The sequence below is a fragment of the Corvus kubaryi genome, unplaced genomic scaffold (genome assembly GCF_017639235.1).
Source record: "Corvus kubaryi isolate FWS band 111438036 unplaced genomic scaffold, C.kubaryi_AGA036_p1.0 37357, whole genome shotgun sequence".
NCBI classification, from domain to species: Eukaryota; Metazoa; Chordata; class Aves; order Passeriformes; family Corvidae; genus Corvus; species Corvus kubaryi.
Window position 1 is genome coordinate 11,873,056 of NW_024581117.1, and position 23,850 is coordinate 11,896,905.

General features: G+C 38.7%; 1 protein-coding gene across 7 annotated transcripts in view; it reads left to right on the top strand.

Moving 5' to 3' along the window:
- Positions 1-23,850, top strand: part of GRID1 (glutamate ionotropic receptor delta type subunit 1) — a 496,676-nt gene that overhangs the window by 433,452 nt on the left and 39,374 nt on the right. For all 7 annotated transcript variants that reach the window (XM_042033280.1, XM_042033281.1, XM_042033282.1 and 4 more), the window contains exons 9-12: positions 7,434-7,535; positions 8,903-9,100; positions 11,018-11,342; positions 12,722-12,860. In XM_042033280.1, coding sequence (XP_041889214.1) covers positions 7,434-7,535; positions 8,903-9,100; positions 11,018-11,342; positions 12,722-12,860 — 764 coding nt within the window. The remainder of the gene's footprint in view (positions 1-7,433; positions 7,536-8,902; positions 9,101-11,017; positions 11,343-12,721; positions 12,861-23,850) is intronic.

Genomic DNA, 23,850 nt, shown 5'->3' on the forward strand with positions numbered 1-23,850 from the left:
TAGAGCAAGATACTGCTGAGTTATGGTAGGTGGGGTCAAAATTGTTAGCTGCAGTGAATGGCAGAATTCATAGAGTAAGACCTGAAAAAATACACAGGCTTCTTGAGAATAAGGATATTAATGCTGAAATAGCTCTACCAAAGCCTCTGTCCTCCGAAATTATCCCCACAGTTTTGGGTTAGCTAATGTAGTTTTCCCCCTCTAGGTTCTCCCTATTTATTATGTATTGTAAATGACATGGAGAGGGAGACTCTATATCCTAGACTCTAGTTATTCTCTAGATAATAGGAGTTAAATACTATAATTGATCTTAAACTGCAAAAATATACTTCTGATACTAATTTGCACTTTGTTTCAATGCAGTATAATTTTTTGTATTTTGCATTGGTTTTGAGCTGTTTGAATTAATTTGAAATTTTTATTCCAACTTGTGTAAATTCTCCGCTTGTTGCTGTGCAGCTTCTTGCCAAAGTGCATTTTGTTGGCACAACTGGAGATTTGTTTTCTTAAATTCTAAATCAGAGTTTCATGGGACTATCTACACGGTGGGGACTCCGTTAGTGCTGCTTTTCTCTGTTAATTGTGAGCCCATTCCCTCACATGGCTTGAAGGGCATTATGCTGCTTCAAGGGCAGACTTCATGTGCCATCCTAGTCCTAGACATTTGCCATTTGTCTCGCTGGCTGCTCAGGCGAGCAGTGGTGTATATCTGTTTCCTTAGATATGTCAGTTCAGGTCAATTGCTCTTTCCTGCTCCAATCCCTCCTTCAGCGTTCTTGAACTTTCTCTATTTTCTATTTTAGGTCTATGCTCAATTAACTTTATAGAAGTGTGACTCTTGGGACCCAGTGGTGTTACGTAGGCTTGCAAAGTTAACGGTTGTAGGCTGGAACCTCAAATTGCTCCTGTGCGCTTTTGATGGAATTTCTCTCTGGCAGAGTTCTAGGAATGGCTTTGTTTCAGCAGTGGGGAATGGATTTTTCTTTTGGAGATGAAAGCAGCTGACGTTTTCAAGTATTCAGGAATTATGACATTCTTTGAAAAGACTACGCCAATACCTTTTAACTCTGTGGATAATATGCCCCTATACCAGCATTAAAGATGGCAATCTATCCACTCACCTGAGAAATGGCAAACTGAGGACGTCACAGGTTAAATCTTGCATGCTGGGACTTGTATGAAATTGTTCCATATAGGACAAAACCATCCTAATCACCTTTGGCTGGGATCCAGCATTATGTGGAAAAATTGTTTGGATCTGATATCTCTGGTGAATTCAAAAACCACCAGAGTGTTCTCTGATTTCCTTTATATATGTACTTCCTCAAATCTTAGATGTGCCAAGCCTTTCCCATGAAAAATTGTTTGGCTTAGAAATACGGAAAAAATCCCTGCCTTTTTATCTATTTCTCATTTTACAGTCTGCATTGAGAATGAATAAATGTTTCTAGGAAACAATTTGTATTTCATGTGAAAGGGTCTCTGTAGATTACAAGAAGTTTGCAGCAGTAGTTCTGTTGCCTTATATCTAGTTTTGTTTCTAATTTTCCCATTTCTTACTTATCATTATCTTAAATATTCACAGTTGCATCTTTCATCCTTTTTGTATGAACTGAATTCTCCGTCACAGTAGTAGTTGTCCTGTTCTCCCTTGATATTCTTCCAGCATGCCCAACTCTTGTTAGACAGATGCTTAACACAGTGTTAAGGCTGTACATCCTTCTCAGCTGTGTTGTGGCTGCTCTGTTCAGCCTGTGCCATGAGATGTGGAGTCCAGGACCACACTGGTGCTTTTGAAGCAGTACCGTTTTACAAGCTCATCATCATTTACATCTCACCATCACCCTGCACAACTTGTTCATGAATTTCTGTGCTTTTTTCTTCAGTTGAAGTATCTCTATTTCCCATTTTTCTGTTCCATAAATGTTCACTTCTACTTATGCAAGATGCATATTTTTGTGCCATGTCGGAGTTCTTACCACTCCCATTTCTTTTTCTAACTGCACTAGTCTGACATATTTTCAGTACTCCCCAGTTTTGAGATGTCTTTGCATCTTAGCCATTTTAATATTAGTAATTTCCTATTTCCTGTTCCAAAACGTAAAAAAGTTATTAAGTCAAGATCTTAATATTGACTTGCTCTAAGCTACACAGAACTTTTCTCCTCATCTTGATACATCATTCTTCATTGTTCCATAGAAGCTAATCTGTAAATCATGTGATATTGTCCTTATTCGGGAAACAAATTGCCCTAGTTGAGGGTTCATAAGACCTCATATCAAATAACACTAAAATTCAGATACAAGCATATTGTCCCCTTCATTTCAGCCACCTATGTACTGAAAAACTGCAGTACTATTGAAGAAGCAGTCAAGTGTTTCCAGAATGACTTGGTAATTTTTAGGTCTTACTGCCTCATGCTCTTTCTCCTGTGATTCTCTGGAGAAATTTTATTATCATTGATACAGCATCATAAATTTGCAAAAAAAATTGCACTAAAATGGGAAAAATTGGCATTCTTCTCCCTGAATATCTTGAATTCTTAAAGGCCCATTAAAGCATCAACAGCCATCTATGTCCTTCACTGTCCTGCACACAAAACCAGGGTCCTCTTGGAGAAGCAGCAGTGATGAGGCTCTCTCTCTTTCATTTTTGTAACTTTATGCAGCTTTCCATGATGTCCCTGTCCTTCTCTGACCTTTTATCAAATAGATACAATCCTTACGGTGCCACTTAATGGCAAACTGAGATTCTTGAGCATTGAACAGGATGGCATAAAATTTTCACCCAAAAGATTGGGAGTTTATGTATCAATTGAGACTTGGTTCTTAATCCTCTGCTTCACAGTTTTAACATGTTTTGGAGTGTGGCTATGGGTGCACAAGTATTCCAGTCACACTGCAATTATTTGGAAGCAAGATACATTTTTAATACAAACAAATGCAAAATATCAGAATAGAATATCCAGATGTAGATGACTGGCTGGTATTTCACTGCAAACAGGGTTGAGTTATGCTGGACCACAGAATGTATCTTAAATCAGTTCATCTGGTGATCTTGTCCAGTATCTTATCTCTATATTGACTATAAGCTTGTGTTTTCGAGTAGAAATGTTAGAATATTCCTAATAATTATGTAGCTCTGATGGAAATGAATTGCGTCAGTGTTTGGATTTGCTTGCGAGTAAGAGATTTAATACCTTTTCTGTTTCTGAATCCTGTTTTATATTACTGTGGATTACACAAATGCGAAAGAGTTTTTAACTACTACTACTACTACTACTACTACTGCTACTACTACTAATTCAAACTGTTAGTCCTACTACTACCTTGTTGTGAATGGCAGCAAATTCTGTAGATTACTGTTATACTGCATTTGAAAAGGAATTGTGGACTTAAATTTGGTTTAGCATTTAAATGAATTTCCTTTTATTCCTTAGAACTGCAACAGAGGAGTGTCCAATTTACTCCATTTATTTAACGGCCTGCTCCCTTATTTCATGATTGTCTCCTGTAAACGTAAATTTTCTTGTTTATGTGTTGTTTTATTAATCAGGTTCTCTTAAAATCTGCTTTTAGCCATGTTGCAAGGCTTGCAAAGGGAATGAGGCACCAACATGTAAAATACATGTACATGGTACAAGGACACCATACTTGACATAAATTCTGTTGACTTCAAGCTTAAGAAACAAGTTGTCATTGAACTGCAATCTGTTTGAGTCCAATTTTAATCTAAAAGCATTTTTAGACTGTGAGTGGCATAGATTAACTTATTTAACTCCATGGACAGAACAGCTTTCGTATTCACAGATAATGTGCTCTGGTTGATGTGGGTGTCTTTGTCTCCTGGTGTGAGAACTGCCTGTCTTGCACTCTTTTCATTTTCCTCTCTCTTAGAAGTTTTTCAGATTTCAAGTCAGAGGTTCCCAAATTTACTTTCTTTGGATAGTGTAACCTTAGTTCCATAGAAGTCACCCAATCAAAGTTTTTGGGTTTTGGTAAAATAGAAGATGTATACTCTGGATAGATGGTAACCATTTCAAACATTAATATACTTCTGCTGAAAATTATCTTTTTTAATTTCTTATGCAAATCATGTTTTCCCTGAAAAGTAGATCATGTTTAGGATGGTGTCATACTTAAAATGGTGTTAGATAGCAGTGACATGCATTATTTGGACAGTAACTACTGCATCATGAACTAAAATAGTGTAGATAATTATATTCAATACTGTGATAGAAACATTAAACACTTTATTTGCTAATGTCTGTTTTCAACTGATTTTACTAGCAGTTTGGGATAATTTGCATCTCCATTTGGTTGAGCCTGTGACAGACATTTGTTTTGCTTGTGTTTTGAGTAAGTGTCTTTGTTTCATCCTGCATTGCTTGTGGAGGGTGAAAACAATGTTAAAATTGTGATTTTTCTCTCTCCAAACCTTTCCTTGCAGTTCTAGTTGAAAATGCAATAAATATTGACAAAAATTGGAAGCATGTTTTGAATCAGAATTTTCCAACAAATTACTTTTTTGTCTGAATTCCACATTTGTTTCCTCTGGGAAGTCTTTACTGGATGATTTAGCTTCTGCTCTATGGCTAGAACTAGAGGATTCCCAGCAACAGGGCTGTTTTAGAAAGAGAAGCTGGAAGCTTTAAGCTGAAAATCTTTCATAAAGTAGCTGATTTCAAAACTTGAACTCACATAACCAGGTGACTTGAGAATCAAAAAATCGCACCCAGACTGCTATTAAATACATGTTCCAGAGACCATTGATTTTTTTTTTTTTTTTAAACACATCTTGCAAGTGCTGATTCTGCAAGCAGTTGTTTCTCATAATCAGATCTAAAAGCCCTTTATCTCCTATCAGCTGATGGCTGTGCTATAACCTTTGGCTCCAGACTTCTGGTAGGAAATTTGTACGTATTTCTACAAAGAATGAAACTCTAATGGCCTAACACCATTACTCATGGTGTGTAACAGTGCTGGAAATTAGTTTCTCAGGAGCTGATCATGACACGTCAGCTGTCACAAGTTGATATACATATCTGTAAATACATCAGTCCTATAAACAAAATTCTGTCTGCAAGACGTAGAAGATAAAATTGGCACAGTTCTTAACAAATGAAGTGTTCCAACGCACAAGGATGCACAGGGAAAATCCCTTCGGGAAATGGTTTCCCTTATGTTCCATTTATGATTTTTATCTGTACAGTTTGCTTCTAAGAGACTGGAAAGTTTGTGCCTCCATAGAGAACACTCTGGTGTACTGTTCTGAAGCAAAATATGCTCCTTCTCCTTGCACTTACCCCTGCTGCATGAAAGAAGAATCTTTGCCTGCTCCTTTTGAAAAAAAAGAATAAATTTATGGGTTTGCACTGTCTTGTCTCCAGTATATTTTTGGAACCCTTCGAGGTAGTGCAGAATGTGAAACATAGGGTATTCAAGAAGTCTAAGGCCCTTATATGAAATCAGATTTTGAAAGGTGTGGGAGAAGGAATTGATATGTCAGTCCACCAGTGGTGAAGAAATAACATGAATGTATTACATTTCCCATTTTTTAATGACTATTTAATCATCACCTGTAGATTTTGCAAGCCATTTTGGCAAAAATATTAATCATATGCCTAGGACAAGGGAAGAAGGCTTAAACAGTGAGCTTTCTTTACAGATTTGAGACACAACAGATACTACACACACCTACACTGATCTTTGAAGTCTGTTGAACCGTGCTGATTTATGTCAAAGGAAAGATCTGTCCATTTGGTTTGGCGGTAGCAAGGGCTGAGGAACATCTGGACATGTTTCGGAACAAGCATCTAAATTCAAATTCAAAAGATACCATGGCTACAGGTATTTATCTGCCTGTGTTGCTACAGCCACTGGATGTGCAGACACTCTCCTCTTCACTCTAACCTGCCATCACAGGAGGACAGTGTGCAATCTGAGACATTTTAGCTTCCAGGAGTGTCATTAGAAAGCTGAATATTATTCATTCATTCTCCTCCTCCATCCTCCAGGTCATCTGGATGAGAGGAGGAGTACCTTAAGTCTTTCCTCTCCTGTGTCTCAGCTTTCAAGGTTTAGTGACTATGGAATAATTTTCATCATTTGTGATAGTTGCTGAATATTCACTGAGTGTCTTGTTCTTTTCTAGTTCCCTGTTTATCAGTTTAGTGCAACAAAACAAAAATAAAACTATACAGATCTCTTCCATCACATTTTATTTGTTGATTTGATTTGTGAGGCTTTAGGATAAAACTGAAGTCATAGAAATAAATCATGTAAGACATCTACCCACGGGCGTTTTCATTGAAATAAGTTCTTTCCAACAAGATTTTGACTTGTTACATGAAAATTAGCTTCTGGCAGGAGGAATCCATATTTCACAGATCTTGGACTGTGTTTAGTTTCTACAGGGCATGCCTTCAGCTAACAACATTGCTTCCAAATATGTGAGCATAGTATTGGTGTTTAAGAGTGGAGCTGAAAAGAAGAAGAAGAAAACACTTTCTACTTGGTACTATTTATGTCTCTTCTGAGCAAAATGACACTGTGGATTCTGTTTGAAGGCAAAAAGAGTGTCTGACTGCTGCTGCTGCTGCTCAGGAGCATATTTAGTTTGAATAATCCAAAGGTCACTTAAGATTGACTTTTCTATTGAACCTGCTCTATTGAATTGGACTGTATTTCTCTTCAGAAAATGCAGTAAATTTGATTTTTAAAATGATACATTTAATTGGAAAATAAAATATTTCGATGTAGTGTCCCAGGGAGATATCCTGAAAACGTGCATCTGGGTGCATCTGGTAGATGCTTGAAGTAGTGGTAGATATGAGATAGTTGTTCATCAGGAGCCTGGGAGCTCAAGAGGCTGTTACTCTTTTAGAGATGAGGTAGAAGTAGAGCAACAAAGAAAATAGGACTTAAGATAGGAGTTGAAAAAAATACGTGTTGAGACAGTTTGACAGTGTAGAACCTGTGTCAAGAATTTATGAGTGTAGGTGAGCTAAAACACTGTGGAAACAAGGTTGGTCTTTGATAAACATAAGGAATTATTTGAAAATAGACAGGAATCTGAGCAGAGAGAGAAATCTGGGATAGTGCCACCGCAGGTAATCCTGAGGACTCTCAGGCAATATAAACTTACTGAAGAGACATGTAATCTCAGAACGAACTGAGTGAAATAATATGACAAATACTACAGATAATAGAGCATTTATATTGCATGCATCAATGAAAATACATTCAGGCAAGGTACTTGTTTATGTCTGTCCTCTGAATTGCACTAATTCTGATTCTACACTGAAAACAGCCGCACACCTCTCAGCCTCTCTGTATCAGCTCTGGATTGGGTCAAGCTGCTGTTAAATGTTTTGTAAATGCTAAAGATTGCTGCCTGGCAGTGCTTCAGACTCTCTGTACTTTCTGTTCCAGTTGGCGACGTGGGACTCTGAGAAAGGACTGAATGGCAGCCTCCAAGAGCGACGTCTGGGCAACGACTTACAAGGAGTGACACTCAAAGTGGTGACTGTGTTGGTATGATCCTTTCTGAGTTCAGGAAACAAAATGCTCAAAATAAAAAGGATCTGACTGAATATTTTGGGCACTTCCCACAGTGTTTTCCCCTATCATTTTCAGTTCTGTATTTTTAGATGATCAGTTACATAAGCAAAGAAGATCGATGATGGCCTTTTATTATTTTATGTGAAGCTGTGCAGTGTCAGTGATAGAGAGCATTTGTTTGTTTGCTTATGCTGTTTTTCTGCATTGTAATTCCTAGCAGGCATCAAACCAGCACAGGGCCTGAGTGCACAGGGGTGTATTCCAGATACCATGCTCCAGCTTGGATAGGCAGTTTTCAGCATTTCATGGATTTTAAGATCAGATGGGCCAATTATGATAATCTAATCTTGGCTCTTGTACACTGCAGGCTGTAAAATTTAATCAAGTGTTTCCTGCATCAAGCTCATAAATTCCCATTGAGATAAACTATATCTTTTAGAATGGTGTCATCTTTCCAAAAAAATCATTACGCTTTTGGAATTACTCTCTGTAAGACTCTGGAGTGGTAAAGAGCTCCTCTCAGGCAAGTGCTACATTAGGGGCAAATTGGGGCAAATTAGGGCTTGAATGCATTCCTGGCTAAGGTATTGTTATCTGCAGATTGCAGAATATGAGGTCTTTTTTTGTTTGTTTTTAATTCTCTTTTTCTGAATCATGGTACTAATAGGGAGTACATAAGAGTACATATGTACGTGAAAGCACTCCCTCCAGCCCCCAGTTTTCTTTCCTCAATTTATGCTGTTGCTGGTGTGAGAGGTGAGCAGATCCCTTCTGTGACAGTAGCAGGCTAAAAAGGCAGCCAACTGCAGTGGCCATGCCACCAACATCCCTGGGATTCCCCTGCAGACCCATCCCCAGCAGAAAACATACCACAAAATGCTGCATTTCCTTGGTCCCAAAACAGACTTCTGAAATTAAAATACTCCAAAAACCAGTACCCACGAAGGTTATTCTCTGAATTTTCAAAATTTTAAATGTTCACAAAATTGCTGTGGTTTTAGCTTGTGTTTCAGTATGTTTCCTGGATAAAAGATTAGGCCTTGTATGTAAAAGATGGCTTTCTAAATCTGGGGTTGAATTTCTTCTGGAGTCTTTGCCTCGTCTCAAGAACTATGGAAAAACCAAGGCTATGAATAGGGCTCAAGTGCTGAGGCAGTGGTGCCTGGTTGGGAAGCTTCACAGTATCCCACATGACCTACAATTTTTGCCTCAGAAGGTTATGAGTGTCTCAAAATTTGCTCCAAGTTGTCCAGAATTAACTCAGAAAACACCCTTTTGCTCAGAGAAGCAAACTAAAAATCTTGTTTCAAGTGTCAGTTAAGATACTGTTTTGTTCTCAGGAAGAACCTTTTGTGATGGTGGCAGAGAACATCCTTGGGCAGCCAAAACGATATAAAGGATTTTCCATTGACGTCCTGGATGCACTGGCCAAGAATTTGGGCTTCAAGTATGAGATATATCAAGCTCCTGATGGCAAATATGGACACCAGCTCCAAAACAGCTCCTGGAATGGCATGATTGGAGAACTCATCAATAAGGTACACAGAGAAGAAGCTGCATTTAAAAAAATTACAAGAGAATGAATTAGGATGAAGGCAGCAGTGCAGAATGCTTCTGAGCTATGGATGGTTTGAGTGTGATATAAACTGCAATTTAAGACCCTGTATACAGGATAGGAACTAGACAATCTCTTGTTTTATTTGCTTCCAGCTGCTCTCAACATAAATTATATTGGTGTAAATCTAAGTGTTTACATTGCTATAAGAGTAGAGGTCATGTTTGTGTGTGTGAGGGAATGACTATAGAAAATAGAGAAAAAATAAAATATTCTCCATAAAATATTAACTACTAGTATTTTATTTTTGTCATTATGTCTTTGAAACTTTTTTGTAGATGGGACCTTATTTCTGTCATTCCGTGACAATGGATTTGATAATGATCCATGAGTAATGATAATGAGTTTGACACCCAAACAGGAAAAGTAGCCCCAGTAACAGGGGATCAGAATTTAGACTGGTCTCAAGATCATTCATTCATTTAAAACAGAGAGGACCAAATTTCTTAATTAAAGTATGACAAATCCAGGAGTAAGTTAATTGAACTCCGTTTAAGTAAATGGGTAGAGTTTGTAGGTTAGAATCTCCCAGAGAATTAAATAAGTGTATTTTGTTCATGTTCTCGCAATCTGACATGGGACAAGCGTTAATCAAGAAGAAGAGTCAAAGGAATTAATATCTCATGTTGCTGCTTTTTGTAGAAAAGCTTACTCTTCTGCAGTGGAGTTACTAGTGAAAGTGAAAGCTTTCTCATTATCTAGTTAGCAGGCAGATCACTATCTGTAAGGAGATGTTTAGGAAGAAATAGAAGCAATTAAAGCAATAGCAAACGTGTGTGTGATAATGGGATGATCTTGGTTGGCGCCAGGGAACATAAAGAATTTTTAACTTATTTTGCATTGACATAAACTGTTTGAATTTCATTGATTTAAAAATAAGGTAAGAAATCCTGTTAAATTTCTTTGGAAATTGCTTTCTTTGAAGCAATAAAGTATCCATTATTGTATTTTTTAGATGGTATTTCTGCTACCATTTGTTCCACAGACTAAAGGATTTCAAAGCAAACCTCCCTCATCTAATATTTGCTTTACATTCCCAACACAATTAGAGATAGGAAATGGAATGTATATTCTGTTTTTTTTAAGAGAACTCTTTTTATTAAGACAGAAAATATTGAAAATCTAATTGAAGCTCTTCAAAAGCTTTGGGAATCTTATTTATTAACTCCTATCTTACCCTTCATCAAGTGTACATACTCTTTAAGGATTATCTACATGCAAAACCTACTTGTTTTAAATATTGAAGTCAAAGCAGTTTCAGGAACAAAGTTGCCTTTGTGCATTCTTCCTGTTACGAGCTTTTTCCATCACTTTATTCATTTTAAAAAATAAACAAAATCTTCTCCCCAGCTGTCATATGAAATCTCTTCATGAATATGGAAAGTTGGCAATTCTGCAGGGAGAAAAACAAACATTAGCTCTTCCCACCCTGCTATCAAATACACAAGCTAAGTAAATGGTGTTTCTTTATTGCTTACAGTGCACTGGGTTAATATGGTTTGGAGTTTTAGGCCTCCTTTGGAAAAGAAGCGAGGGATAAAGGTTAACAAGCTGCCCTTCTTCCAGAAAGGAGTCAAGGTCAAGCTTTCTGTTCAAGAGTACCTTGACAGGTTGTGTTTCATTGCTCTTCTTTAGACCAGTGCAATTAACTAATGTTTTCATGGTGAAAACTGATTCTGGTTTTATTTTTAGACAATTTATATAAATGCATCTAAATGTGTTAAGTTACAGAAAGAAATGCATGGAGTCACTTGGTTCTTAAAAAGCTTCTCCTTAAGGCTCTCGCAGCCCAAACTCCTGGTGGCAGGGAGCGATGTGATGCGTTGTGTTTGCCTTGCAGAGGGCAGACCTGGCCATCTCAGCCATCACCATAACACCCGAACGGGAGAGCGTGGTGGACTTCAGCAAGCGCTACATGGACTATTCCGTGGGGATCTTGATCAAAAAGCCCGAGGAGAAAATCAACATCTTCTCTCTCTTCGCTCCTTTCGACTTCGCGGTGTGGGCCTGCATTGCGGCGGCCATCCCGATTGTTGGGGTGCTGATCTTTGTGCTGAACCGGATCCAGGCAGTGCGGGCGCAGAGCGCGGCCCAGCCGAGCCCCTCGGTGTCCTCCACCCTGCACAGCGCCATCTGGGTGGTGTACGGGGCCTTTGTCCAGCAAGGTACTCACCCCCTCCCCAGCACCACTGGCGGCCTCCAGAAAGCTCTGCCTTGGGGGGAGCGGGTCAGGACAGGTCAGTCCTGCCCAGGATGGGCTAAAGGTGAAAGAGAAGGCCCATATGGGGAGGTAATGTGTTTTATTAGCCCAGCTGATCAAAAGTGAGAAAGGTAGGCAAGTTTGGAGGTTTATGTCTTTTTTTATGCCTTTTCTCTCTCGCAGTAACTCCAGAAAAAGCGCTAGCAGGCTTTTCCTCTTTGGGAAAATTGTTACACTAGAGATAAACTCCAGTGGTGCCTGGCACAGAATTGCAACACTTCTCCAGCTCTGAAACTAGGACCCTTTTAATTGTTTCAATTTAATTTATAAATAGAAATAGAAATGTATATGTTTTTGAACTCACGTGAGACAGTTCATCTCTTGGTTGTTTGAGTATGTAACTAACTTTACACTCAGGAATCTCTAAGCATAGGACTAATCCTACTGAATTCAGTAGGACTGCTGCCATTAACAAAGTTACTTTTGTAACTAATTGTTTACAAAATCTGCCCGTGCAGTTTTGGTGCCATATCTATAATGTTAGTTGTATTCTTGGAAGGCAGGTTGTATTGAATGCTGATATATGGGTAAGTTGTTAACTTTTTTTTTTTTTTTTTCTCATTGTGATTGTACGTTTCTAAAGCTTCAGCTGGAAAATCCATCCTATTGCTGTGAAACTTGGTCCCTCATCTCATTAAGGTGGCAGCCCTGATGGGTTTAAGTGCAGTAAGATATAATCAGCACAAACATATGCTGAAGTAACTAGGACCAGCTCTATGCTAAGGTTTAGTCTCCAACAATGCTGAAGCATAACTCTTCTTGAAGACCGCTGGAAAGAAATCTTTGCATGATTTGAAATCTTGTAAAGAGTAACAAGTAATGACACTAATGCTTCAGTCTTTGCAGATTTAAATACAGCAAAGATAGCACACAAACCATTAGGCATTTCCGTGGGGCTTTTTTTCCAATTCTAAAAGGGTAATTGAAAACAGAATATTACAATATTCTGAGCACTGTAATGATTTAATTCCTGCATATTCGTTGTGCTTCGCCATTCAACTTTATTTAAAACATTTTTCATGTTCTTTAGATTGATCCTCAATAATTCTCAAGGGAAATATTTTGGAAGATGATTTTGTAGAACACTGTCTGGGGCAAGAGGTTGACTGGCGAAAATACTTGCGCATTATCAGCCTTGACAGAAGCAGTGCTTTTCCCATAGTGAAAGGGCAGACTGAAGGGCAAGCAGAGAGGAACTCCAACAAAGTTTAACATTACAGGGCACAGGGGGTGATTGTAAATAGGAGCTGCTGAGAGACCCTACTTTCCTCTGTTTATTTGCAGGGGGTGAATCCACTGTCAATTCTGTGGCGATGCGCATTGTAATGGGAAGCTGGTGGCTCTTCACTCTCATTGTGTGCTCTTCCTACACAGCGAATTTAGCAGCATTTCTCACAGTATCAAGGATGGATAATCCCATAAGGTAAGAGTCTCTTCTTAACACAAAGCTGGAAACCTGGATTTCACAGGAAGGTATTATCCATTTGCGCACTCATTCTTGCAAGAAGGAGATAACTCTCTAATAAAATACTCTGCTTATTTGCAGTGGCTGTTTTTCTCTGCTCTCCCCTTCTTCACCTTCACTCCAACAGCCCCCAAGCAGTTTTGATGGGGGGAACAATGGCACTTTAATTCTGTATTTTTCCAGAAGACAGGTCTTTCATGTCCTACTGGTTGGGTGGTTGTAATTTGTGTGTGTGTAACTTGGGGGTTTTTTCAGCAAATTTAAAGGCTAAAGGCTTTCACTTTTTTTCTCACAAGACGAGGACAAAATTTTCACCTTCACACTGGTGTGGAGTACTGGGAGGGTCACTGGCCTTTCACACCCAGTGCTGACCAGGTTAGAGCCTGATAGCTCATGTTTGATGTGATGGGGATGGAGTGGAGCAGTGGCAGTGCAACACAGGCTCTCCTCCTAGAAAGTGCTGAGCCAAGGAGTTCAGGTGTTAGAGGGGTGACACAGTTAAGCTGCTGCTCTCATTTGGGATTGCGTTGGGAAGACTGGCACTGAATGTTTGTGCTCACTTCCTGAAACAGAAGAATTGTCACTGAGGTGAGGCGGGCACTTGAAAAAATGCTTTTGCCTTCTCTGTGATTTCTGCACAGGAGGACATAAGTGCATTTCTTCTAAACATAAGTTCAACAGAATTTCCAATTTTTAGCTTGTCAATGTGTACTTGCAGGTAATGTAATGCTTTGTGTGGATATAGCATCATCATCATCATAGTAATAAAACCAAGCAAAACTATTACAGACTTTGATTTTAAATTCACTTTCTGTTAGTTGGACCATAATAAATGGGTCTTAACAGTAAAAGAAATAAGTACTCCAAGTAATTTCTGGAAGCAGGATGGGAAACTGTGTAGAATAAAACTAACTGTGTGTGAGACTTGCATGTACTGGGAATAAGGTTAAGCTCTGAATAAATTGCTCTTGAAAAGCAGGACACAAATAGTTATCCAGAAAGCTTGAATAATGATATTCTTAAAAATTTCTGAAGGTTCTATTTCTTTCATTGCAGAAGAAATTTTCTGTTTGGTCTAAGCAGCACTTTCCAAAACTCAGCAAAGTTCAGAGGAGGACAAAAGTTGGAGTGTAATTACGTGAGGAATCTGCAAAAAAAGAGGTTTAAGAGCAAAACTATGAATTTTTAGAGGAGGCCTTTGAGTCTGAGCTGTTACAACATTTACAAGGGGTTTTAATTCCCCTTCTTATTAACATGAAAGGACATTGCTAAGAATCTTGAGGAGGAGAGAAGTTACTTGGTAAAGGAACTGCTTGGGATCGTTTCACAAGTACAGAACTCAGGCGCCCTTGTACCGTTAGAGATGGCAGCTGGAGAGTGGTAATTAAATGCTGTTCTATACCTAATGGTAGCTGCCACTTCCCAGGTTCCTTTATCACATCCCCTCATACAAGATGAGGATATAGAAGTCACAGAACAGTCTATTGTGGTTTGAAAACATCAGCAGAGTTATTCAGGTGCCAAAACATAAATGCCAAAAGAAATTTAAGTTGCCAGAAGTTTCACTGCCTGCATTCCACTTACTTGGCTGTAAGGGCAGGGGTCTCTAGCAGGTGTTGTCAGGCACAATGTGGATTGTTCATATTGCCTGAGGTGTCAAAAGTGGTCCTGGATGCTGTGGCTTAGGCACCCAAATCATTCCTGGGGTGCCTTTGGGGAGAGGAGGTAGGGTAAAGTAGTAGTTCCTCTGAAAACTCTGTTGAACCTTCATCCATCTCTGAGCTATGATGGATATATTTTCATGTCCCCACTCTTTAGGTGAAACAGCTTATAGTATGATTAGTCAGATTTAGAACAAAATTTTTTTCTGAGAAAGGAAATAACTGCCTTACATGAATTAATCGTGGCCTTGTGCCTTGGCTGCCAGTACAAACTGGCTTTACATCATATGATGTTCAGTGGCTGCTTTTGCCTATCTCTGCCACTCAGCTTGCCCACATTCTGTCTTTCATGAACCCAGAAAGGAATACTTATGTGAAATCCATTTTTGCCACCCAAAGAGGCACAATGAGCTAGAGCGGGATATTTGCTCACCAGCTGAGAACTACCAAATCCATCTGTGTGTACTTCCATTGTTAAGGGAAAACAACCCGCATCCTCTCAGTAAATGTGTGCTGTTATCTCTCCTTCCATAGAGAAGTCCTCTGGTGTTCAGTGCTGCTGCCTCCAAATTGTCAGCAGGAGAGAAATAAGTATTATGGTGCTGCAGTAGCTGCCACATAGTTAAGATTTTCTTTACAAGACTGATTTTCTTCCCAAGCCCTCTCCAAAATGCCTAATAGAAGTTGTTTCAGTATCAAATTTGGCATGTGTGGTCTGTGACTACTGAAATCACTATGTAAAAAAGTATGTTTGATTGAATAACTGGGTGTCAATCAATCCAGTGATCACTGCCTCCACAATTTCACTGCAAAACAAGTGTGTCATAGAAATCATAAACAATATTTATTAGAAGGGGCTTGGTGAGACATTGACTGAAGCGAAGTTGAACTGTTGGAAGGCAGTTTTTTAGAATTATCATGTGAGATGAAAGCCTGCTGATAAGAGAATACTTTTTTTTGCTTTTTAAATCTGGCATTGGCAAGTCTCACAAGGCTATTCCACCCTGCAGTGAGTTTCAGAGGCTGCATGTGGCTCATAGAAAGGTGAAATACCAGAGTCAGAGGCGTGGCAGAAAGCAGCTTTGATCTGCCACCTGAATTTGTTTCCTGACAGATACTTTGTAAATCCCAAAGAAGGAATTTTTGTCCAGGTGCCTAGATCCCAAGTAAGAAACATGCTTAACTTGGAAAGAAAAACTATTCTCCTTAGATTTTCCCAAAACCTCAAGGGCTTCATGTCAAGTGTGCTAACAAGAAGATGCACTGGCTTTCAGGTCTGGCATGGTAGTACATGCTTCCTTGCTCCTATTGTGTTCTGCATGCCCATCATTCATCCTGGTGTGACACAGTGGTGGGAAGGGTCTGAATGTGGAGTTTGAGACCCACATGAAAACCTCTATCCCCTCAGGAGATCAAAGCTAAAAGGAAATATGGTGTTCCTTCCTTGGCTACCCTCAATTTTTCACTCGCTAGTGGTTGGTACTTCTGCTCCCTGTTGATCTTTTAATGCTGCTTCTCTAATCCCTTTGTCCAAATTACCTCCTGCACTTCCCATCTTCTCTCTGCCCCACCTCCCAACCAGGGAACAAAGGCAATGTCGTGGTTATCTCAGGATTTCTGTGTTTCTGGAGGTCCACAGGCAGGGCAGTGAAACATCAAGCAGATTTCCTGGCCCCTTCTGGGCAGAGGAGAGAGATGTTATCCAGTTCAGGATGAAAAACGGAATGTGAATGTGCTGGTGGCAACTACTTTGGAGCTCAGGTTAGGGAGCTGTGATCCATGTTCTAACTTTGTAAATGATCAATTCTCAATTTTTTTTTTTTTTAATAAGAAATCTAGGTAATGTTTAGTGCCTGTGCTAATCCTCTACAAACTCGTTTAAACACAAATGATTTGCATTTATTATTCTAATATTTGCCTTCAGTACTGTATGCAACTGAGGAGTCTTCTAATGGGTCAGTGTGCCAGGTAAGGCAGAATTATTACATGCGAGTTTGTTCTTTCTTTTGTCTTACTACATTTTCAAACAGCTCTTGGATCTGCTGTCTGACCTTCCGTTTGTAATTATGAGTTTAATTAGCAGTGACTCACATTCCAGCTTCATTTCTTGTTAACAAGCAGACTACATGCAGTTCAATAGCTGCACAGATATTCTGAAACTCAGGTTTAGGAGAGGTTGTCTGACAAGAGGTTAAGAATCATGCAAGAAAAATAGGACATTAAAAAGGTATTCTATTTACAAATTCAAAAGGATTTAAATTTAAGATTTTATCAAATTGATCCTTAACATTTCCCCATGCTGTGGATGCCTTGAGAAGCATCTGTATTATATGCATTAACAGACTGCATACAAATGCATAATACATCTGCTTTAAGATCACAGCTGTTGTTTCATGATTTGGGATTATCTTATTTTATTTTAATCCCCCAGTTTCTTGTGTTTTGGTGACAGCTGAAGATTTAGTGCAGCTTAGTTGGGGTGATAGGCTGGCACTTGGAAGACTTGGGTGCACATTCTTTTTCTACCACAAGGTTTGTTTGATGTGGCAAGCTTAGCTTCATCTCTGTCTTGGTTCTCTTTCTGTATAATGCAGTACTAATATTTTCTTATATGGCATGTTGTCATTTTAGGTGCTTTAAAGATGATGGCCATAAATGACCATATTATAGTAGCACTACAGGTATCAAAAAAAAAGATTTTCTGGGATGCATACAAAACAGAAGCAATCTCAAAATATTTTAAAATAAATGAGAAAAGTACTTGGAAGATGCTGGCCAGAGGGAAATGAACAAACATTTCATCTGCTGTAGTTAAGTGGATTTGATAGGGTTGGTGGCAAGAACCTCACCAGAATCCCTTTGTATTCACAGCAATTTTGTCTTGAAATTCCTCATGTTTGAAAGCAGCCTTTGTCTTGTTAATATCATATGTGGCTTTTTAAATATTTCATTGGATTTTCTTTTCTTATGTTTAATTTGTACTGTGTTTTGCAGTGTCTGTGCAGCACCTCAGGCACATTGGCAGGAGGCATGTATGAATGAGCATGATAAAAAATAATTATTGTGATTATTATTAAAGGCCTGTGAGCAAAAGCTTCAATCATTAAATAACTAGATTAGGTCCCTCCATAAAAACGAAGGCTAAAAAATAGTGTAAGGCAGAATCAAGTGAATGAGCAAGAACTCAAAACTTTTTTCCTTTCCAGAACATTCCCTGTCTGGAGCACAGGAGTGAAATTTCCTGGGAGATGCTGGGTGCAGCAGGGCAGCAGTGCTCAGGGCCAGAGCTTGCCAGCATTTGCCTTCAGGCTCTGTTCAGGACAAGACACTGGTCTGCTGCCAGTGCTCCAGCTCCCATTGTTTGTCTTTTCATTTCACTCCTATTGATGGTGCTGCCCAGTGGGTGCTGCTGGGAAAGCCACAGAGTCTGGAGCCTTTTGAAAAGCTTTCTGAATGTTGGCATATGCCGTTCAAGCACGGTTTCAAATAGATCCTAATTACTCCTGTAATTGAACAAGCCGGCAAGCATCTAAGTGCAAATATTTCCCAGGGACATTTCTGAGAAAAATGAGAATGCACAGCTGAAAATCAAGCTTGCGTTCCATCTCTCCAGTTGCCATTAAAAAATGTGGCGTATATTGGAGATCAATGGCAAACCAAGAGATTTGTGATTCCACACCTCTCCAGCTTGACTTTTGAGACACCTATATCATAGCATCTCTTCATTTGTTCTGGTTCTGAGAAGTTCTGTGACTGAGGTGGGTTAAGGCATTAAAATTCAGATGCATGTACAGTTTAGAGAAGAAAATGATTTGGATACGACATTAGCAAAATCTACCATCTGTGCAGGTAATAAAACCTTTATTATTTTTTTCTTTTGCTTTGAAAGGATGAAAATCTAGCAAGAATAGCAGCCCTCAGGATAGCCCATCAAAATGTACAAGGTTTGGTTTAAATCTGATATTTGATACATAGTCCCTCCTCAGCTCGGATGGAGTCACCTTTTGGGTTAGATTGTCTCATATCAATATAGGTTATTCCCTGGCTGTCTGTAGAGTAGCTGTATGCTTTCTGCATGCATTAAATCCCACTGGCCCCTGACTTACACCTTCCTTGTGGTAGGATGAGGTTTCTTTTTATTACATGGATAGCACCTATGACTCGTTTTGTTGGGTTATATTTTCTATTTGACTCCTAAGGGATAAACAATACATAACACAGTAATAGGTTTTTTCTCAATAGGATACTTATATTTCTATTATTTTTCTCTCAAGAAGCTGATTTAACGTCTTATATGAACTGATAATATGATCTAATATAGCAGGATATTAAAAAGGCAAAATAATTATTACTATAGCAAATCAAACTGAAATGGCCTTAAAGCTTCAGATGTCTCCTAATTACTCAATTCATCATCTCTAAAGACAAAAAACAGGAGTAAGAAGAAAAACTCTGTAGTGAATTCTTATTTGGAAATGATTCTATGTCTGAAAAATCATTAAAGATGCTGGCCAGTGGGGTTGTTTTTCCACTTTTCAGGCAGATATCTTAATCCACAGCAGCTGCCTGCAAACCAAATCAAACCAATCCCAACCAAACCAAATCCCCTGTAAAATAACTTGTATTTTATATAATTTATCTGTACTGATCAGTCATTAGTGTAACAGTGGGACGTATTATAAAAGTCATGCAGGTTATTCTATGATTCTGTGATTCTGTTACAGGGTAATATAGTGTTTACAAATTACCAGAAGGTCTCTCTGAGAGCATTCCTGAAGCCAGAACAAGTAAATTGTATTCACAAAACTACCAATAGTTAGTAAACACTTAATCGCAGTAAGTTAATTCCTGCAAAACCATGAGATGAAGTTGAAAGTCACTTGTTCTCACTTACAAGAAGTTGTACCTGTTTTTTAATTACTGTCAGCTCAGACATGTAGGCTTCCAACTCTACTAATCTCTTGAAATATTTTGGGAAATGCTTCATTTGTTCATGTAAAAAAACTGTCTTCTCACCTTGCATAATTCGTCACCAACATCCTCACATGAGCAGGGGTTCTGTCATTTTTGTACCATGATTGTTCAGCATCAGATTTTCTCACCCACCTGACAGCAAAGGTAATTTTTCCAACTTCTGCTCTGGACACTGGAACTTCAGTCAAGGGATGACCAAATCATTTTCTGCAGTGACAAATCATGCAAACTAAATTTACTGGTGTTGTGAGGAGGATTTATTTCTGCTTCTTGATTCTTTTTATCTCATGCATTTGCACAATTCCCATACATTTATAGTATGTAGGGTTAGCTAGTCAAATGGTTGCACTACCCTTTGAAACTTAAAGAGAATGCTTTTGGTTTTCTAGGTCCTGAAAGAGCTCTTGCAGCAGCTCTTGCAGCTGTTTATAATTTCTTTTAATTGTTCCTCATGTTAAGATAGTTTGCATTTGTGTCTTTAATATGGTATCTTTCAGGAACTGCCAGCCCTTCTGTAGCCTTTATCCTTTAAAGCAACACCCCAAGAGGCTTTCTCCTCGAGTTCATGATGTTTACAGAGTCTGGTCTTTTGAAATGCATTATTTTTATGTTGTTAATCTTGTTTGGGTTTTTCTTCTGCCTCAGGATATTGAGCTCCAGCATCTTGCAAACACTTTTAGTCTAAAATAGCCACTCCCCTCGTAAATGTCTCCATGACAGAAGATCATTCATTCTCACACCTGACACTCTTAACACATTAAGTGAAACATAGGATGATATTTCATCTGCTGAAAAAAAGTTGTTCTAATACATTCTAAAATATTTATCAACCATCTTTCCATGAAGCGAAAATCTGTGAACTTGCCATTTAAAGAAAAGGCTTTAAAAATTGAATATCTTTATAAAGAGATTTAGAAACTAGTCCTGATGATGTAAAAAAAACCCAAAAACCAAACAAAGCCACAAACCAAACCAAACAAAAAGCCCAGCAAAACATTTTTAATCAATGCAGCTTATGGATGTTATGGGGAGAAAGGAACTTATTTTCCTTGGGAACTAAGATACTACTGTTTATTGCCATAGGTGCTTTCCTCTCAGTTCTTATGTTGCAAAGTATTTTCTGGAGAGAAAGAAAACTTTACTGGAATAGTACTGTGTTGCTAAGAGAAGGGTTGCATGTGTTCTTTCCATTTCCTGGGCTCATCTGCCTTACTCAGCAATGTTCTCTTCTTCTGTGCATGTGCCCCCTGTATAATATAATACAGGAGTGTTTCCAGACTCTTCTGGAGATGAGGGAGAGAATGGTGTTGCCTCAGAAAAGCTGTTTTGATACAGCTGACAAAGTTTGTTGCATTAAAAGAAATGTAATCACAGGCACTGAAGTTGTTTGCCTTCTAAACCATTAGAACCAGAGAATGTGCCACTGATTTAATTTAATTGATTTAATGAATAGTCATGCCTATCTAGAAAAGAATAGAAAACCATCAGTTAGAATGGGGTGGATGTTAAATACTGTGTTTCTTGCATATGGCAATAATGCAATTTCCAAGCTCATATTTCAAAGTATATAATTAGGCTACCCGAATAAAATAATTAATCACAATATAATGAACAGCCAGTTGTTTTTGATGTGCTTTTTTGGTGCTTTCTAGGATGAGGTTCAGTATTCAGGGAGACTTGTGTTCAGGGTGAGCAGGAAGAGAGGACAAAGGGTAAGGTGTACCCCTCCAGTAAGGCCTCTCTTCCTGTTTACCTTGCTGTACATCAGGATGAGATGGGAAGTGCACCACACACTGTGTGCTCAGTCTGGGTCCTCTGAGAAACAGCAAGTGTGCATCCAGACTTTAAAATATGCGTATGTAATGCGTGCACTTTAGACATCAGTGATAACTGATGAATGCTGTATGTGCTTTCAGTATTAATGAAGAGCCCTATATTTGGATTTCCCAGGAGTATGCAGCACATGCTCTGGCAATCAAGGTGCCTCTTCAGAGCCCCTCTGTTTTCTTCTCTTCTTTCTGTCAACAGCGGTAGCTTCTGCTTGACTCCCTGTGGTAAGGCAAGGGTGTGAAGCTGTTTTCCAGCGTCACATTGTACTTTCGACAGATCTGAATTCATCCAGCCCCTCCACCCCAGCTATGAGACTGATGACATGCAGCAGCTCCTGGTAAATCAAAACCTAGTAAAGAGTTGTGTAGGACCTTATTCCACACTGGGATTTCATGGACTTTAATGATAGCCTAACAGTCATTGTATAAAGTACCACTAACCCCAAGTAAAGACTTTATAAGCCAGCACCAAGAAGCCAAGATTATCTCTTCCCCATTCTATTTAATTAAAAAGCTGCTCTTTGTCATCCGAGCGCAAAACAGAATGGCAGCGTTATCAGTACTTAAAACAGCAGTGGTAAAGGAAGAAGGCAATTTCTTCCCTCTACATCTTAATCATTAATCTTCATTAGGATTTTTAGCTTCTGAATGGGAGCGGTAGAAGACATCAGTGTAGCAAACAATTTAAAGTGCATCTGTGTATATAATAGGTAGTTTGTTATTTTCATTATAGGTAAAAGCATGTGTCAGTTGCCAGATGTGTTTGATTCAGACAATATGATTTTCATGCCAACTTTATGATATATTTGATTTAGGTGAAGTGACTAAAACCTGCTGTTGGGACTGAGGTGCTGTTAAACACCAGCTGCAGTTCTTATTTTAATTAATAATTTAAGGAGTAGAATACCTTTCTTTAATTGACATGTTAACCCTTCAAGCTACTCAGAGAAAGGCCACAGTGGCAAAGTGGTTTAAAAGTAAAGCAAGAAAATACCCAAAGGTAGTCCAAACAGGAGTATTTTTTCTTCCAAACGTGCTCTTGAGATGTTTTCACCTTTTCTTTGCATTTTAATTTCCTGCTTGCTGTTGAATGGAATATGGAGTATGGATAAAGGATCCAGGATTACCCAGATTTTTTAGCGGGTCTGGTTATTCTGGATTTGCAGGATGAACAGCAACTGCTCATAGCTGCACTGAATCCCTTTCCAGACTTTTAGCTGAATCTGCCAGTGTTGTACAGATGTGCTGTTGTGCCAAATCTTTCCTTGATCTGTTCTGAAAATCTGCCCAGTCATGTAGCAGTTTAAATGTGGATCTGAGCATACAAATTAAAGCTCCAGATTTTGAAAACCCGGGCCTGCATCTGAGAAGAGACTCTAATGTGTTATATGCTCTTGAGTGTCTCTTTGTCAGTCTGATACTTTTCATTGTTAAATTGCAAACATGGTGGACAAACTGGGTAATATCTCAGGGTAGTTAAGTTTCTAGAAATATGGAAAAATGGAGTGATTAAAAGGGGTTCTGTAAACAGCCCTTGTAAATATAAAGGAAAGACTGCCCTCTGACTTCATCCCTTAATTAGACATCAGATGAATTCATATACCATCATAAACAGTCACAAGAGAAACTTCATCCAGGGATCACAAGCTATGGGGCCCAGTGGATCCAGCTTTGAGATGCAAATGCTCAGAAACTAGTTTCCATTGCTACCACTATTAACAGAATTGTTTATTATGCTATTTTATGTTTTTGAAAACATTTCAAGCTAAACAATCATAACTTGTACAGTAAGGACCATTGTGGTTTCTTTACAATGTGATAACAATTCAGAGAACATGGGACATCCAGAAAGAAAAAATAAATTACAAATAAGCACCAAAATAAAAAAAAGAATGCTAGCTAATGGAAAAAATCAGCAATCTAAGTGACTTATGCTTTTATTGCCTGGAGGAGGTTTGGAGAGGAGAAGGGTTGGAAGTATAGTTAGAAACACTGGACTGGCAAACAGGAGATGTTTAGCTTATTTCTAGCTGTTTAACAGATTTCTTTATGTGCAGTACTGGAGTAGAGCCAGTGTCAGCTCTAGGCAAAATGAACTTTTAGGATCCAGTGACAAGTCAAGTCACATTCACACAGATCACTGCAGATGATTGGAGTTGCTGAGGTGGTCCTGAGGGCATAATTTAGAAATAGCAATGGATAGGAATACCCAGAGGTCTAATTTTGTTTACAGAAGAACCTGTTTTACTGATTAGGATGAGAATCCAGTTTGATTTTTGGATCCAAATTTGAGTCTCACAGCCAGAAATAATGTTAAGTCCTTTTTTGAAAATGGGCATGTTTCCTAAATAAACTGCTGGAAGATACTAAGAACTTACATGAGCAATGGGACACAGCCTACTTGTACTGGGTTTTGTCCTACATCCTCCACACTTTGACTTCAGCAAAAGTGCTGCAGATTGTTCTGAGATCAGTAAAGCAGAT